Raw genomic sequence first — 18,703 nt, forward strand, 5'->3', positions numbered from 1 at the left:
CTTTTTCTTTCTGTAATTATTTACTCTGGAAAGGATGGATGGATGGATGGATGGATGGATGGATGGATGGATGGATGGATGGATGGATGGATGGTTAGATGGATAGTTAGATGGATGGATAGATCACCGATAGATTAATGCATGTGAGTGAACATGTATGAAGGAAGACGGAAAGAAAGAACAAGAGATTGACAGTTTGTTATTTGGGAGCGGGAAACAGAAAAAAAAACCCAACCAACAAAAGAAGCCAACCAATCACCAAAAAACCCCACAAGCCAACAACCAAAACCAAAACGAAAAAACAATCCAACGAATCCAAGACAAGCAACAAAGTTTTACCGATTCTGATTACTATGCACCTGCCGCGGAGTTTTCTGCCTTTGGCTTTTACAGTTCGCTGCACAGGGTTAGACACTACTTCCTCCGGGATGGGATTATCACTGAGTTTCTCTAGGTGCTTTCTTCTGATTATTCACCTATTCTGTTCTTTCCCTCTCTGCCTTCAGGTCGACAGGAGACACCTCGGCGGTGCGTGGCGGTGCCTGACTGGAGAATCGGTGCCGGTGTGTGGGTGCGGGGTGTGCGCGGAAGCCCCGCACCCCGCGTGCTGGCCCCAGCTGCGGCCGCCGTCGGGCTCGCAGTGGCGGGCAGCGGGTGCCCGCTCAGCCGCAGGGCCATGTTCTACTTCCACTGCCCACCGCAGCTAGAGGGTGAGTGTTGTCGCACAGAGACGTGTGAGTAAAAGAGCTCAACTTCGAGGTGCGGGGGGGGGGGGGGGGGGGGGGGAGAAGATGTGCCCTAGTGGATGGAGGGGGAAAGCGTGCTTTGACTTGCTCCTGGACTATCGGGGTACAGATGAATTCTGAGATAAGATGGAGATTTATAGAGACAGCAAGTTATATAAACCTGCATCATCTTTTTTCCTTGAGAAAGCGAAGCGATTCCCCCCCTCCCTGTGCCCAGCTTTCCCTTCTTGTCACAGGATGGAAAGAAAGATTGCTGCCTTTTTGTTTTGTTTTGTTTTGTTTTTAATTTGATTCCTGTTGGAAAGGCCTTGTTTTTACACCCCCACCCCAGTCATTTTGCCACCTGCCTCCCCTCTGTGGATAGCTATCCCGCAGTTGAGCCTCAGGCTACGAAAGAGATGCTTTTCTCCCCTCCCAGCACAGATGTTGGTGTCATGGTCGTAATCGGGACACTTTCAGGACGTGGTCACGCCTCCTCCCTCCAGCCAAAGCGACCGCATAAATCTTTAATGCTCTTTTACAAACATTCTGTGGGAGGATGGGGAAACACGAGGCACGACTGGAGGAAAAAAAAAAAAAAAAAGGTGCGAAAATAAATAATTGGGAGGATTTCTCTTCGTGTTATTGATCAGAGGAGTTCGATTATTTTTTGTTGTTGTTGGTAGTGGTTGTTTGGTTTGTGGTTTTTTTTTTCTTTATTCCTTTTCTCTTTTTAAATTACGGCAGCCTTCAGGATTTCCCTGTGTCACTCCTGCATGTGCCCAGGGTCCTCTGCACCCGCTCCCTCTGGCCAGCTCTCGCAGTGCCGGGGACATCCCTGTAGAGCAACTCCAGATCCGGGCTGGCACTCGCCGCGGTTGCACCGTGTGGGATGCAGTCCGTCCCTGCAAAATGCCCCTGCCCGCCCACCTCGCTTCTTGCATAAGCATCGCCCGACGAGTAAGGGACTTTCCCCGCCGTAGTGCGGAAGAGGTGGCCCAGCGGTTTATTCTCCTCTGGGGGAAGGGTCATCTGACCTTCAAGCACGGCTGCCCCAGGGCCGATAGACCCAAGAGGGTCTGAACATCACCAGCTGGAAAATCCGCCCCCCAAAGTTGTCTCATATTCGTCCTGAATGTCGAGGGCCCCCCTGTGCCCCGCTAGACTGATCTGTCACCCCCCGCCCGAGCCACTGAGCCCTGAGGTGGCATTACTCGTTAGTTTTTTGCACCACAGCTGTGGAAACGTGCTCTAGGTGGTTGAGTTTCGTTTCGCTTCGTTTTTTGTTTTGTTTGGTTCTGTTTTTACCTATCTATTTCTTCTGTGGCAGTTTGGGGCTAATGCCTGATTTTGACGGCCCGATCCGGGTCCGGCCCCTCGCTCTTCCGGCGTGGGCAGCAGCTGGGCGGGGGAAGAGTGCCAGTTTGACCTGCTTAAAGATGAAAACAGCGTTGAACATGATAAATAAATAAATAAATACCCTCATACACACCCTAAACCAAAATCAAAAGTACGCTCCCCTGACCAAAACCCTCACGTTACCCATAGAAAAGCCCTTTGGGACTATCGTTTTCGGTGGGTTTGGACACCTCGGAAGGCCCGGTTGTGCCAGAGAGAAGTAATCGGGCTCTGTGAGGTTACCAGAACAGTATCTCATGAGAGTCTCCCGAGCCTGCCGCGATCCGTCCATCCTTGAGAGGATTCGGGGCCGTATGTGATGCTGCAAGTGATGCTGCAAGATAAGCAGCGCCTTATGCCCCGAAGCGGGACCAGCCCGGCCCGGCCGCTCCACCGGGCAGTCCTCAAGGAGGGTCCTGGGGACACTCAGCAAGGTTTCTGTGGGCTTGCCTACTTTTCTGCTGCATGTGTAGCGTTTTGTTGTGGTTTTGGGGTTTTGGTACTGTTTGGGTTTTTTACCGTTTTGTCAGACATTTCAGCCAGGGTACTGGTGATGTGTAACTGCTCCACGAAAGGTGGTTTGTACCCCGGGAGGGGAGTCTGATCTCTTCTGGCCTCCCACCAGGGACAAATCCCCAGTGATCCAATCTCCCTCTCGGGCCCCTCGGATCCCCCGGCGGCGATGGGTGGGGGCTTCCCCCTTCAGTCCCACTGCCGAGTGCCGGCAGTTCAGCCACAGCCTTGCCCCAGGAAAGCTCCTGATGTCCTCAGTGCCCAGCGCTGTGCCCGCGGGTCACCATCAGGCCTGAGGGCGAGCACATACACGGCGGCTCGGCCGCTTCTCGGATCCGTGAGGGGACAACACTGCCAACGGCCCAGTCCTTCTCCATGCTCCCCTTGCTCCCCGGCAGATGGGCAGGGCTTTTACGAGCTCTATCTGCTCTCACCACGCCTAGGTCAAACCCTCATCTTTTCATCCTTTTAAAACACAAATGGCCCTAAAAAGACCTTTTCCGGGGCAGACTGCCCCTCATTCGCAGCAGGATGACCTCAGATTGGAAGGATCCTCAGGTGCTGTCAGAATCCCTAAACCCGGCGGGGCACCCACTACCCCGAAGGCTGCCGCAGTACCTCCCTGGCTGGCCGAGGTACTCGGAAGTGGGACAGCACTCCCGAACTCCTGAGGCCGGCTCCCGGATGGCTCCGAGCCACCAGCCCCACCAGAGTGACCCCGGCTCCCGGCCCTTTGTCCCTCTACCTTGGGGCGCGGAGAAGCTGTGGCTCCGCTCCCAGCGACCCCTAACCGCTGCTTTCCGCCCGCAGGCGCGGCCCCTTTTGGAGGGCACTCCGCCGGCGACTTCGACGACGGGTTCCTGCGAAGAAAGCAGCGCCGCAACCGCACCACTTTCACCCTGCAGCAGGTAGGAGCCTGCTTTCCTTTGCCACTGACCCGCAGTCTGATTGCACCCTACCTGCTCCCCAGGCCGCCTACCCTCTGCACGCCCTGCCCCCCTGTCAGGGGCGGCCCCGCTTTCCCCATCGCTGGGGCAGGTGGACCGACGCCTCCGGAGGCGGCAGCTCCCCGGCCCGCACCGCGCCTCCGGCCTTGCCTTGCCCCTGACAGATGTTTGCTCTCCTCCACCAGCTCGAGGCATTGGAAGCCGTTTTTGCTCAAACCCACTACCCCGATGTCTTCACCAGGGAAGAGCTGGCGATGAAAATCAACCTCACGGAAGCCAGGGTGCAGGTAAACATCCAGGGGAATCATTTAACTCTCGACTATTCAAATTGGCAGACTTTTTTTTTTTTTTTTTTTTTTTTTTTTTTTTTTTTTTTGACATCATGACTGCAGAGTGCACATTTGGCCAAAGAACGCAAATGAAGACGATCTGTCATTTTCATGATGCACTTTAATAACATCAACATAATGTGGAATATTAGATTAGGTTGATTAATCGGTCATTCATAATTAACTAGTGATAATGTTCTACACTAATTTGTCCGCGTCTCCAAGGTACTAAATTACATCAATGCACATCCATTTCCTTGCTTTTGGAGGGGGTGTGTGTGGAGAAAAGAGCTGAGATGTGATTCTACAAAGCAACTATGACCACTGTCGAGCAACGGGGTGAGCCAGCTGCAGGCAGCCCAGATGCCAGGAAGAAACCTTCCACATCTCTTCAACTTTCCTCCCTTTCACTTTCTTTCTAAACACTTAATTTAGATATCTAAGAGCCCGTGAAGCAATTCCCAAACCTTTTTAATGTGATCCAGTAAACACCACTGGCCATGGTTACTCTCTGCAGCCCCACTCTTTTCCATGCCTTCATTTCTTCCTTATTTCCCCCCTCTTCAACCGCACCTCCCCCCCTCCTTTTTTTTCTTTTTTTTTTTTTTAATCCAGTTGTTTAGTTTTCCACATCCAGGGATTCATTTTGTGTGTCCACAACAGTCCTGCAGTTGCCACAGATGGATCCCTGTAACAGCAGATATCCACCAAAGAGTTGCAAACCATTTCTTGAACATGATTATGTACTCATTTTGTCTGTGGGGCTTTTATGCATGCTGCATTTGTATTTTTTTAAATTTATTTTATTTATTTATTTATTTATTTTTAATTTAGGTGCTTGGGCTTAAGACTATGCAAAGATCTAATTGTAGGAAATATAATAGCTTGCCTTTTGTTCCCTAGGGTCATGTTAGTATCTTTTAAAACCCAATGGCTGAAGAGAGATAATGGAATTCACCGCAGTAAATTGGGGATTGTAAACAAATTATTTCTCCTGTAATCAGATTATGCGATCCTGATTATTAAATCTGAACATGAATCATTGGTCATATGTGGGCAAATTAAACTGATTATTATTTGGAAATGAAAATCTCCTTTTGCCACTGCATTGTAGGTACTGGCTTAAAAAAAAAATAAAATTAAAAATGCTATTTTGGCTATTGGTGCCTAAAGACTGAACTGCAAATTGAGATAAATGGGACAATTATTGAGCATACAGAAGTGGAAGATCATAACTTCTTACTGAAAGGTGCAAGGGTGAGATAGGGGTGGTGACAATTAGATTGCTGAGGACTGGTGTTTAGCCTTGTTGTTGGCTATTATGCAAACAGACAATAGATGCAAGCATTTGTTTAGCTTGCTTTCATGCAGGGACACAGGGAAACACAGAGGATGGGAGATATGTTTACATTTATACCCCTCGCTCATTCAAATATGATTAATGTGCTATAAAGCAGAGTCTTAATCGAAGATGATGTTGTCAAACAATAACTAAATAGGGAAATAAACGACTTCATCATGCTCTTTCCTCAGAAGCAGGCGAACTGTCAGTGCAAAGTCATTAAAATATGATAATGAAAAATAGCTCAATTAAATGTTGTTATAGCTGTGACCTTCATTCAATTAAGACACAAGAAAGTGTCTGCATTTTGCTTTGCATTTAACTGCTCTAAATTTAGAATATAGATAAAATCATTATTCAGCGTTTGCTGATACATGCAATTAAAAGGCAGCTAGCTTAAAATGGAGTTATAAGAGGAGAATAATAATAATAATAACAGTCTCCCTATACTTGAAGTCATGTATTAAAATGTGGATTTCCTGATCTCAAGAGAGGCTATGGCATTTTCCACCTCAAATAAGGTGCTTCCAGAGAATCTGCTCCAAGGTAGATGTTAAAAAAACCCAAACAACTCTTTGGACTAAAAGTCAGGGGATAAAATCAAGAACATGAATATTTGTATTGTGTTTCAGGGAAAAAAAAATAAGTTTGGAAATTGGTGTGTGTTAAACAGCAGAATGAACTTCCAAAATTAGTATCTACCGCCTTTAAATGCAGACTGGACAAATACACCAGAGGAGTAGGAGCAAGGAAATGGGCTGGGTAAGATGGCCTCATACAGACCTTTTTACTTCTGGCCTTGCTGATTCTAACAGCATCTCATTTAAAGACTCATATACGGTTTTCTCAGAGTGCTAACATATGTACATCCCTATGCAAAAGACTTTTGGACATGCTAAAACATAGACATCAATGAGAATTAGATGTGTGCATAATGGCAAGCACACGTTTAAATGTTTTGCTAACTGATGCTGTAACGTCAAAATGCTATTTATTTATTTACTTTTAGCATGCTTTTTGAATGTCTTCAGACATTCCTGGCTTCTTTTCCAGACACAGAAATATTATAGACACAAATGTAATCCAAAAGGTCAACTAGAATAACACTGAAGACACAAAATAAGAGCAAGTTTTAGCCAAGCTTCTAAATTACTGATTTCACTAGAGTAAAAATTTACAATTTCCTTGCTTTGTGTGTGGCTAAACACAGTATTCAGCCTGAATTGCTCTCCTGCTTCAGGTGTGGTTCCAAAATCGAAGAGCTAAATGGAGGAAAACAGAGAGGGGTGCATCTGATCAAGAGGGCCCTAAGGAAACACTGACTGAGGTGGCTCCTCCTGCAAGCAATTTAAATTCCCCTTCTCCAGCAGATCAAACCAGGAATAAAAAAGAGGGTCTGGAGATCCAGCAGAGGTAAGAGTAATACATGTCATTGACCGCCTCGCTTTGGGACAAGCATGCATCATATGTATGTACATATGTACAGACTTGCCTGCTGCTAAGCCTTGGCCTACACAGTATCATCTTCAGGTATAGCCCAAATTAGTAGAAGGTAACTGCTCTGTCATGTAGCTCATGGCTTCTTGTAGAGGTGCTGAGAAACTGGTGGCTGTTAGAGGCTAATGTTACCCAGGCTTGATTCCAACTATTTGTGCCCTGTGTCACTAACTTGTTTTTGTGGATGCAAAAATGCTGTCTTTGGAATCAGTCCTGGCTTTGTAAAGAAGTTATTTTCTCTTCTCCATTAGTTTGAGTCGAACAGTGGGTCCTACAGGACCTTTCTTCCCTTCCTGCCTACCGGGGACTCTTCTCAACACAGCCACCTATGCACAAGCTTTATCCCATGTCGCCTCTCTAAAAGGTGAGTGACTTTGTTTAACTTCAGGGATTAGCTCAAAGAGTAACTTTTTCAAGCTAAGCAACATGGTGCCACTTGAGACAGTGGGGAAGCCTTCGGGAAATGATGGATCCTTCATTCTCTTATGATCAGAAGTAATTTCACTGATGCTGCAGGTAAAGGATTGAGTCTCCTGTTATAACTTGTAGCATCAAGTTGTGGTGGAGCTCCTTCATTTTCTTCAGTTTTATTGAAATCAGAGTCTCAATGAGCAAGGTAGGTAGAGTTTGCTTCTTTAGAATTTTCTTTGCATTTTTTTTTTTTTTTTTTAAGAGTAATATTTATACTAATAAATTAGTTATACACATCCTTTTGCATTATATATTTTCTGGCACTGTTACTGATGCCTCATCCGCTCTTTAGTTTCCTTGCAGTACATCTGTGCACAATGCCAGACCTTTATCTTCTTGAATAGTGGCATCCCTTCGAGATTTTGAATAAAGTGTGTGCACAGGGACAGGGAGGATACAAAGTAATTCCTCATTACCTGGGACCCAGGCTTTAGGAAGGGTATATTCAGTGTCCATATCCTTTTCGGTTCCCAAAAAGCATCAGTGTGCATCTTTTAAAAATAAATTACCAGCTGAACCATTAGCTGTTCCTAGTCTAACAATTTATAAGACTAAGAGTATAAGCAGAATGAATTCAATTTATGGATTTATAGGATGTAAAGCCTTACAGCACTGCCAAGCACAAAGTGGCACATACATTTACTCTCTGCCCCAATGTGGTACAATAATTTGTGAAGGAAAGATTTCCAGTTTAAGACCCTCCACTACAAACACAAATGGGCTCTAATACCTCCCGCTGTGTTCTCTGGCTTACCTCATGTTCTCTGGCATACCTCATTCTAGTTAAATCAGCATTGCCAAGGTATATTCCTGAAGCAAATGATTGGAACTGCTGAGTTTTGCATTAAGTACAGCGTCTTGCCCCCATTCCCCATGCCCTCCTGTCTTTCCAAAGAAGCTGAAGCCAGCCGCACCACACAGCTACTGACACTTTGATAGGTGTGGGATGTGTGAATTTAGTTAAAGAAGAGCCACACAGCTGGGACCTGACTGTAAAGCTTAAAGGATGAATGCCAACCTAAACCCTGTTAAGTGAGCAGCAGTTGTTGGACTTTCAGCTCCTTCCACTGGGCTGGAGCAGCCTCTCTGGAGTAGATATAAGTGAAATTCTTTAGGCAAAAAGATTGATCATTGCTAAATGTAGTCCCAGGCAGGTTGAAAAGTATGGAAATGAGGTTGTGTTCAGTGAATAATTTTGGATGGAGGGGATATTTTTTTCTTAAAGTTTACATGTAAGCATTTTCAAAATTAAATGCATCAATACATGCTCTCAATTGTTTCACATTTAAGTTTTGAGACAAATAACCCAAATAAACAAAAGCCAAGCAAAATGAATGAAAAAAAGAATGTAACGAAAGTTTGGGTTTGTTTGCTTCTTTTTTTCCCCTTTCTTTTTCTTTCTTTTCTCTCTTTTTTTTTTTTTTTTTTTTTTTTTTTTTTTAAGTTGTATTTATGTGGACTACTTCCAGATATCCTTTTCTGTGATTTTATAGCTTAGCTACTAAACTGAGAAATTAATAATTTGCTCCTCCTTGTTTAATGGCAGTTTTACAACCTAGGGGCAGAAAAAAGTCCTGTTTGTGAATCTCTTGTAAAGATACTTACTAGGTAGCCAGTTACACAGGTTAAGAGGCAGTGTCCCTGAAAAATTGGTCCCAAGTGTAAGGAGATGTTTTGTTTTTTCTTTTTAATGATTTGTATGGGGATGGTCAGTTACCACATAGCTGTTCTCTCAATGAATGTTGTCAGCTACACATGCAATTTATTACTAAGATGCCTGTTTTATATTCCCTGCCTGGCACTAGAAATCTTCAAACACATGAAAGGGGACTGGGATATTTTAGTATATTTTGATTTTAAGAAACCCACGTACAGATTTGCATGTCTGCATATCTACCTACCAGGAATTTTGTGGAGCTACCTATACCTGTCCTTGCAAAGAACTAGTAGACTGAGTTGCTGCTTTGAGGGAGATCTTTTTCTTCTGCAGTTAGGTTCAGTAATGTCAGATTTTGTCTTTGAGGGAAAGAATTTCTTGTTCTGTAAGGTGGCAAATTTGCTTTATACAAGCAGAGAATGATTTATCATCTTCTGGTATTTATATATGGAGTATTGTCTCCACTTTCCTTGGCTCATCTCCGTAAGTTCCTCTTTTCCTGTTTCTCCAAGAGAAATTCACCTGATCTGGGGTAGGGACTGTGCACAACAGACCTTGAACTTCAGTGTTGTTAACTTGCAATAATGGACAGGGCAAACTTTAGAGATTCTGAATTGATGAAAACTATCACAGGCCTGCTTTGCATTTTGTTTTCCTTTGCTATGGAAATACCAGGTGAATGATGACTCATCTAAATCAATGTATCTGAGAGCACAACCAAGTTCACATGTCAATCTGGAGGAAGAGAATGGTTGTGGAAAGGAAAGGAAGGACAGGAAATGTTGTGGTGTTCAAAAGACTTTATAAGACCTTCTTTGCCTTGCTCAATTCAGTTTGCTTGACTTTCTCTTCTCATTTTCTGCTTTGAGCTAGGAGTTGATTTGTACACTTTAGGACTGTCAAAGGACAACCAACTCTAAGTTTAGGTCCTTGTGTGCCAGGATGAAATGACCTAAGCCACTGTCTTGAGAATCTAGTTGCACTTTGGAGCAAAAATGATGACAGGACTCTGCTGCAGTGGTTCTGAGGACATAGGATGTTATGCCACCCCAAATTCCATCAAACTCAGCACAGGATGTATAATTGTGAGCTGTTTGGATTTTGGATTTCCTTAATGAGGAGAAATTCAGCAAGTAAGATTTTAGCGAAGAGTGAAATTGTCAGGAGGTCTTCCTGGTAATCTCTCTTGTACTGTTCATGCTTTGAAGCTACCCAGAATTTTATGTGCTTTTGAAAGCAAAATAGTTGCTCCAGTATCAAAGCATCATTTCATTACCAATGGATGCATGACCCTGCTTTCTTCTATGGAAATGTCAAATTAAACACAGATCATCTATATGGATCTTCTAAATTGATATAGATTCCCACTGTTGGAGAATAATCCCAGTCAGTAAAGGCTGCCTGCAGACAAATAGACACTCTCAGCACACCACATGCTACTGGGAAGTCTAGGTTGTTCTTTTATTCTTTTGAGAAGATGAGATACGCTTTGCTGTGCTTGAGAGCCAACACTTTTTTGATGTCAGTGAGTAATATTTGACTGATGCTTTAGAAGGAGACAATTAAAATCAATACAGTGAATAGTAAGTGATGATGGTGATGTAACTAATTAATAATTATTTTATGCTCTCAGGGACCATTTTCATTCTGCCACCTGAGAGTTGTCTGTCTTCTGTAAAGAAACTAATACCTTGCTTTCTCCTTCTCTGACTTCAGTTGCTTGGCTCCAGACCCAGATTTCCAAGGCTGCAAAAAGTATCTAGGGTACATGGCTCCTGCTTGGATCTAATTTGTAGTACAAGGATATAATTGTTAATGAAGAAGCTGAACTAAAATATATAACAGTTGATGATGAAGTTGGTCTAGTAGAGACAGGAAATCTCAGGACAGCCTAGCATGGGGAAGGGTCTAAACATGAGACTTTACCTTCAGAAAGACTCTGTAGTGCACTGTAAGCTTGTCTCTTTGTGTGGCTCTGCTACTTTTCAACAGGCAGCACTCACCTGAATCCCACCTGAATGTGCCACTTCTAGGTAAATGGAGGATATTGTGTGAGCAAGAGACTAGGTCTGTTCTGATAAATGAGAAGAAAGCTGTTGTCCCTAAGCACCATGCTCCTGCTGTCTCTGAAACAGAGTTTTGTTTTTTTTTTTTCCCCTCAAAGGATTGGTATTACCATTGCAGGATGTTCTGTGAGGAAAGCAGTCTGTTTCTATAATAGCAATTCAGAGAATAGGCTGTTCCAGAGAAGAATACATTACTGCTGGACATTTTTTCTCTTCTTCTTTTAAATATGCTTTATTCAGTAACACAACAAATCTTCTTTCCTTAGGTGAGTCCTCACCTCTTCTGAAGTTTAGCACATCAGAGGCTGTACTTAGTAGCAAGCATCTGTTAACTATCGTATCACCTCACTATGTACTATTCTTTCAGGAAATACAATTTCTCATTTGAAAAATTAGCATAAGATCATAATTTCTGTGATATACAGGGTTTCCTATTTCAGGGTTTTAGCTCTTTACCACTGACCAGAGTCAGGTAGGGGTTGGCTCGCACACACTTTACTCTCAGTAATTGTCCTAATTTGACAACTATGCTACTTTATTGTGGTGACTTCTACATTTCCATGATCTTCCAAGATGAATCACTTACTGTAAACTATGCATCTGCAGTCCATTTAGTAGATTTAATTGCAGACCTCAAATATGAAGGGAAAATACTTGTTTTATTTATGGGCTGTATAACAATAGAGTGATCAGGAGAAGCTAGTGTTCTGTGCAGAGAGAGACCTCAAAGTACTTTCTTAATGGATGACAGCATGAATGCAATTCATTAATGTAGAAGATGTTATTAATGGGTGTAAACAAAAATCTCAGTTTTTTGTCAGAAGTGTTCTACCATTCTGGTGGCTGAGGCCAAGAGTGTGTCTGTTGCATTCCACTGAAATTTCCCCAGACCCAGTGATGAGTGCAGTGTACAAGGAGAGGAATAATTACACTTGCCAGGGAATTACTTCCATAATTCACTCACAGCTCTCCTCTGTGCAAGTTATAGCTCAGTTGGTTTTCACAGCAACTCTGCACCACTGATAGAGAAGCAGGATTGCATTATGCACATCAAAGTGGATATTCCAGGGCACCATTGATTCGGCTCTTTTATGTTTTGTTGCTGCTGGGGTGGTTGTTATTCATATTACGAAGCCTTAATTGCAGAATCCAGGAAAAAAAAAAAACAACACCAACACAGAAAGTGAACTGTCCATCCATTACATTTCAGTTTCTGTTATGGAAAGATGGAGAGAATTTGGCCATTGGGAAATTCCCTGTGCTAAGACTGAGAAAGAAGTATTCAAGTACCTAACTTAGCCTTGAGCTGGTGTTTACTGAATTAAAGCACTGCTGCTTGCCAAGAGACTGGGGAATGGGAATCAAAACTCTTGGGGTCCTTTATTTTCTGTCATTCTTGATTATGAACTTGCTAACTTTTGTTATGTAATATAGCAAATATATCATGCAGGTCCTGTTAGGCATTTGCACAAGTCTACATGCCACTGTGACTTCAGAGAATTCTTAACATTTCTTTAGTTTGTTGCAGATGCACAAACTTTGAGCAAATTACTTTAATTCTCACATCACTGCTCTCTGTCTATAGCACTACTCTACCTCACAAGTGAATTTTTTTTGTTATCACAAGTGTTTGGGGATGTGCATATACTAAGGAGCCTTAAGAGCCATGAGAAGGAAATGGGTGCTGGCTTGTTCCTCCAGGACAATTCTTGATTAGGTTTGTGGACCTTAACTAAGCAGGGATTCCTACTGATTCTTTGGGAGTGACACATCACCAGGATTTAGGTTCAGATCATATTTCTGATGTGGAAGGGAAATGCTGTGAATGTTTCCTGAGCTGACAGTATTCAATGGACAGGTTCTACTCTGCCAGTTCTTATGGGCTTTTCTACCACCTTTCCTGTCCAAACAGACAAGATCCTAGCTTTTTATTTTATTTTATTTTATTTTATTTTTTAACAGTGCTAATGGCACAAATAAAGGAGGATGAAATCCTTCAGTTCTGCTGTCAACTTATTTATACAAAAAGGCTAGAGCAATTAAACCAGATTATCAGCTCTTTGTTTGTATTGGGCATATAAGGTTCACAATCCAAGGAGATGTGAAATAATAACATTTGGACTCTTCTGTCAGCTCTGAAGTACTCTTTCAGCCTCTGGGCATCACAGGTGCCTTCCACACCTAAGCAGATTAGGCAGCAAAAGGAGGAACCACCTAGTATAACTTTAGCATCCTTGAAATTACCTTAAATTATACTGGTAGCATCTGATGCCTGGCCCTTTCAGACTTTAAGTTCATGCCTTTTTTCTACTGAACCTCCAAGTTCAGAGCACAAGAAGGTTTGGATAAAACCATTTTTGTTTTACTTGCTTGTGCCTCAGGCTTTAATAGAGTGCTGGCATCATGTGCAGAAAGCAAGAGGGGGCTCCCTTTGAATCAGCTCTCATTGGTAAACAATACCATCAATTTGGGGTTGTGTTGACCCTTCAACCCTTGTGAAAGTGATTTCAAAGTTTACAAGGATTTACAGCTCAAGCAAACCAATGTGATTTCTATCAAAAGGAAACAGTACTTAAATTAAACATCATACTTTCTCTGAAAGCTAACCAGCATGCATGGACAGATGAGGACTTTAAATGGGAATTTTTATTCACATTCCTCCATGACAAACTGCTGAACAACTGTCTACATCAAATGTTGATAGAGAAAGGGAACTGGGATTTTGCCTTTTGGAAAGGCCATCTATCAAATCCTGTTAAATTATATGTTGACCTGAAATATGAAATATATGTATTAAATACTTATGTATCAATATGGGCCCTGTTCCCACCCCACTCTTCTCAGATGAAACTGAGCTTTGGAACTGCACAAAAGGGTCTGCAACCAAAATTGTAGATCAAATATCATTACAATTGAAATGTGATGTTGGCAAAGACAAGACAGAGCTAATTCAATTTTTCTTGTCAGTCTCTGTAGTACATCAATTAAACTGCCAAGGAGATCAAATCTTTCAGACTGTATTTATTACATTAAGTATTTATGTTCAGGCTGAGCATTTAAAGTATGATCTCATATAGGAATACAAGGAGGTTCAGATCAGTACAGCAGAATTTGATGGAAGTTAATGGAAATCTATTTGTATATTTTAATTTTGTGTACAGGAGGCAGTAAGTTCCTGAAAGAAAGAAAACTGTACCCTGTACATATTGTAGCAATTTGATCCAAATCCCACTAAAGTAATATCGGACTGTTGCAGATGTTAGTGGAATCTGCATCAAGATCTAAGGCTAAAAGCGTAAGCTGAGTTTGATGGGATCTAGGTGCCTGAACTCCTAAGGATCCAAAGTAAGTAGAAATGATTCTTTCCTTCCCCACTGCGGATTCAGGGTTACTGCAATATGATGTTAAAAACCTTTGATGTAAATACCTCTTCCTTGCTAAAAGTCACATCCCTTTTCACTGTGTGCTGACTGATGGGCAGGTGGAGACCTTTTGTTCCTGAGTCTCTGCCTTTGTCTTGGCATTTGTACCAACAAAGTCTGATAGATTTTACTGGACTTACTATCTGCAGACACAGGCAATTATAAGGTAGATTGAACCTTCCTTACAAAAAACAGGGCTAAATCCTACTCTCCTGTATTTTAGCTGTACCCTAGAGCAAATGACACCACTTACTTTACATTATTTTTTTCATGCATGAGTTGTTGTTTGGAAGTCTTTTAACCTCAGTCAAAATGAAAGGAATGAGTTTTGGGTGTATTATTGCTAGAGATATTCTAGTTTCCACCACAGGTAACTACACCCTCAGGTTGTAGAGCCACTAAGTAATATCAGGTCTAATTATTAAGCAAAGAGCTTAGATTGGTACTGAAGACTGATAAATATTTTATCCCTCTGCAACAAGGAATGAAAATTATTCTTAGGGGATGAAGCTGATTCCTGCTCTTTTGAAACAGGGAACACTCTTTTCCACTTCTCCCCACCTCCCACTAATCAGACAATGTCTGTGCCCACTCCTGCATTAGGTACCTCAGGTAGGTCAGCTTTCCCATCAGCTTGGGAGCTGAACAACTGCATTCAGAGATCTCATTCTGCGTTAGAAAACAGCAATGCAAAGACAGCTGATGAACAGGCAGGCCTCTATGCTCCTCCATTTTAGAACTGAACCTTAAGATAGTGGCTCTTAATAGTATTTCACTTAATTTCACTTAATAGTGAAAAGTCAGACTTCTGTGTATCTTCTGCAGCTAAAGACCTGCTGCAAACTGTAGGGATTCTGAAGTGCTTATCTTCTTTTCCTCTATCTTGTTAAAGCAGTAGCCATCCAGCACCCCTGAAGTGGCTGTGATTCAACAGGTTGTTGTTGGCAAAAACTGTAAGCCGTGTCACTAAGTGGATCTTGTTACAAACCCTTCTGACCGGTTCATACCAGCCACAGAATTAAAGACTCAGTTTCCTAGTGTTAAAAGCCAAAATCAGAATACTTTAGTCAAGTGATGAAACTTGCTTGTTCAGTTCATTTGAATGTTGGTCTACTGATTATGTTCTCTATCACAGGAGAACTACAGGAGAAAGGAAGGCTTCCCAGTCATGTTAATAACTTGGCCCTTGTAGATTCTGTCTTCTAAAATGCAAAGACTGCTTTTTCCTGAATGTTACCTGCTAACCTCTGACAATTGCCAACATTCTGAGCTCCCTTTCAACCTAAGCCATTCTGTGACTGTAAAACCAAACAACTGTCTGCCCTCATCCTCATAGGGCAGATGGGTGCTGCTGACCCATTGCTACCAAGAGCAGAAGTGTAAAAGAAAGACTACCAGCTCCTCACAGGTTATTAGTTTCATCACTTAGTCATGAGCCATTTAACTCTAATATTAACTGCAGAAAATAAAGGTAAGTCCTTGGCTTGGAAAGATCAGAGGAAGACATTGCATTGTGTCAGGTTGTGCGTGACTGGGCTGTTTCTTTTTGAGAGGTAGGGTGTCAACAAAGGACAGGGTGTAGAAGAGGATGTGGAGTTTAGTGGCTTCTGAGACCCCTGGGAAAATGGTGTCACCCAATGTTTCTCACCAGGGAGCAAATTAGAGTAGTAGCTCAGCCATCCCACTTTGCCTTCCCTCTCTACCCCTCTGACACATTCTCCTTCATTCAGAACCTATCAGGGTGACTTTTGGGATAGACTGCATGTCTGGCCCAGTGGTCAACTTACACTTCCAGGTGTGCTTGTTTGGGAACTGGCTCAAGTCTCAGTATTATGAAAGATAAGCCAAAGAAAGAGCCTGTAGTAGTCCATCTCAGAAAGGCAGCTGGTGGAGTGAGAACTGCCTCTTTCAGTGGGTTACCGGAAACACTTCTAGCTTAAAGGAAGAGGCATGCCATTTCACCCTTTCTCCAGTGTTTTATTGCCTGCTTGGAACAGTCTGTGTGTCTTAGATGATGGGGGAGGTGGTCTGGCCTGTTGCTCCTGATGAGACTTTTAAACTGTGTCAGCAGTGGCAGCTTTAGCTGGCTTTGTCTGGAGGCTGTTCTCTTTGATGTGTCATCTTTAAGTATCACTGGCAATGGACTGGTGAGGGCAGAACAGACTCCTGGATGTAGACATGATTCCAAGAGCTGGCAGGGGTCTGGCCAAGGAAAAGCCTATCTCATCTTACAATGGGATAGGAAAAGGTCATTAATTCCTGTGTAATGAGCAGAATACTTTCACTTTTATCTAGGCAGTGATCTTTAAAGTGTAGGTAAGTAATGAGACTCCCACACTCACCAAACAAACGCATCTGCCCAAATGGATTATGCAGGCAGAGGGCAGAGGGCAGGGGACAAGCTGTAAGGAAATCTCATGTGTGATTTGACATTGCTTCTGACTCTACTTGCCCTCACTCACTGTCACCCTGAACAGCTTCCCGTGTAAGATCTTTCACAATGGGACTCATCAGAACAGGATCTGGCTTTTCTAGCCCTGATCCAGAGAACATCAGTGTACCCACTAAATGTCAGTAGGGGAGGGGGTTGTTGCTGTTCAAGACTCCAGCCCCAGTTCTGCCCTCTCCAAACTGGCTGCAGAGAGAGCGGCTAGCCAGGCCCCAGGACAGTCCCCATGAGTAATGATACTTTGTCTCTTTCCTTCTCAGGGAGCCCGCTGTGCTCATGTTGCGTTCCAGATCCCATGGGCCTCTCCTTCCTGCCCACCTATGGCTGCCAAAGCAACCGTACCGCCAGCGTGGCTGCGCTGCGCATGAAGGCCCGGGAGCACTCAGAGGCTGTGCTCCAGTCTGCCAACCTCCTGCCTGCCACCAGCAGCAGCCCCACTCCTCCCACCAAACCCAGCCCCGAGAGCAGCCAGGACAAGCAGCCCTCTCTGGCCAAGGAGCACATGGAAGGGGAGAAGAATGTATGAGACAGGGCAGGTGCTGGCCCCTCAGCTGAGGGCAGGGGCCCTTGGCTGGGGCTCTGCTGCATGATGAACTGCAGTGTGACTGTGCCGCAGCAGAATATCACGGAATCGCCTGGAACTTGGAAATTCTGAGTGGCCTTTTTGGCTGCCTTTCACACATTCTTGCTTTTCTTGCACCACTGTAGGTTCATTCACCTGATTTATTGGCGCTATCTGTGTTTGGAAACTTGTGTGAAACTATTTTTAGCCCTCCTCCACATCCCATGGACACCAAAATGCCCAGGATCCTGGCTGGCAGCAGGATAACACTTCCAGACATGAGGCCCAGGGCAGGAAGGCATCCAGACATCATTTGGCCCATTGCACAGAGCAGAGGTGAAGGAATATGCAGGTATAATACCAATTTGGCCTGCTGTTTTCTGATGGCATTTGACTTCAATCAAATCTACCCCAGGCAAGCTAGGTATAAGAAAAGCAGAAAATAGAATGACACTTCGGGTTTTTTAACTTCTCCCTTCTTTTCCCTGAAAGTGAAACTTTCCATAGAGTAGATCACTGGGAAACTGCTGAGATCAGTTTACCTGTGGATAAAATCCTAACACTAGCCTCTATGTGAACATTAGTCACTTACTCTTACCATTCCTTGTGTTAAACATAAAAGACACAGAGCAGCATCCATATTGTCAAACAGTAGTGTGGGAGTGTGGTTGTGCCTAAAGCTTCACAAATTTTGGGGTATTTGAGCTGCATTTTCTTGGAAAGGAAGACTAAAAAGCAAGAAAATCCTGCATTGCAACACTGCAAATATGTCCTTGTACGCTTAGTTTTTAATAAAGAGGGAATAAAGGTTGGAAGGATATTCCTTTATGCCATCCAAAATCAGATAATTCCATTCACTGAGAACTTGTTGCAGTGAATGTAGATATGAGAATGTCTTAATTCTTACAGAGTGGACACAGTGCAAAGGACGAATTGATACATCAGGAAATGTAGTCTTATCTCTGGCCCAAAACTCCCCAAAGAAAAACAGACTAAGATCTGATACTCTAGAACAGGCATTTTAATCTGGGGTGCTCCACATTTTTTTTGCTGGGAAATCTACATGAAGACTTAAACTTAATGACATGGACTTGCTTGTCTTGGGTGCCTTTTGCAAGTTCCTTACACTTGTTAATAGATGTCCTTGGAGAATAGGGTGAAACCACTGCTATGGGACTTGACCAAGTCACATGGAAGCTAGTGGGAGGATTCCTGTCAGCATGTTGTTCTGAGGACTTACAATGTGTTGAGCACACACTTTTACATGGGATTGTGTTCAGCTTGCAGCATCTGAGCTTGAGATGTGCTTGGAGAGGCAGTCCTGA

The 18,703-nt window shown here is 43.4% G+C and overlaps 1 protein-coding gene across 1 annotated transcript; it reads left to right on the forward strand.

The window, feature by feature from the left end:
- The first annotated feature begins 676 nt into the window (after positions 1 to 676).
- Positions 677 to 17,342, forward strand: DRGX (dorsal root ganglia homeobox). The gene is made up of 6 exons (XM_068166200.1): positions 677 to 710; positions 3,447 to 3,544; positions 3,769 to 3,870; positions 6,495 to 6,667; positions 7,003 to 7,115; positions 17,077 to 17,342. Exons 1-6 carry the CDS (start codon positions 677 to 679, stop codon positions 17,340 to 17,342), a joined length of 786 nt encoding a protein of 261 aa, XP_068022301.1.
- The last annotated feature ends 1,361 nt before the right edge of the window (positions 17,343 to 18,703 follow it).

Source organism: Melanerpes formicivorus, unplaced genomic scaffold (assembly GCF_026170545.1).
Source record: "Melanerpes formicivorus ecotype bairdi unplaced genomic scaffold, bMelFor1.0.p_v2 SCAF_98, whole genome shotgun sequence".
Classification (NCBI taxonomy): domain Eukaryota; kingdom Metazoa; phylum Chordata; class Aves; order Piciformes; family Picidae; genus Melanerpes; species Melanerpes formicivorus.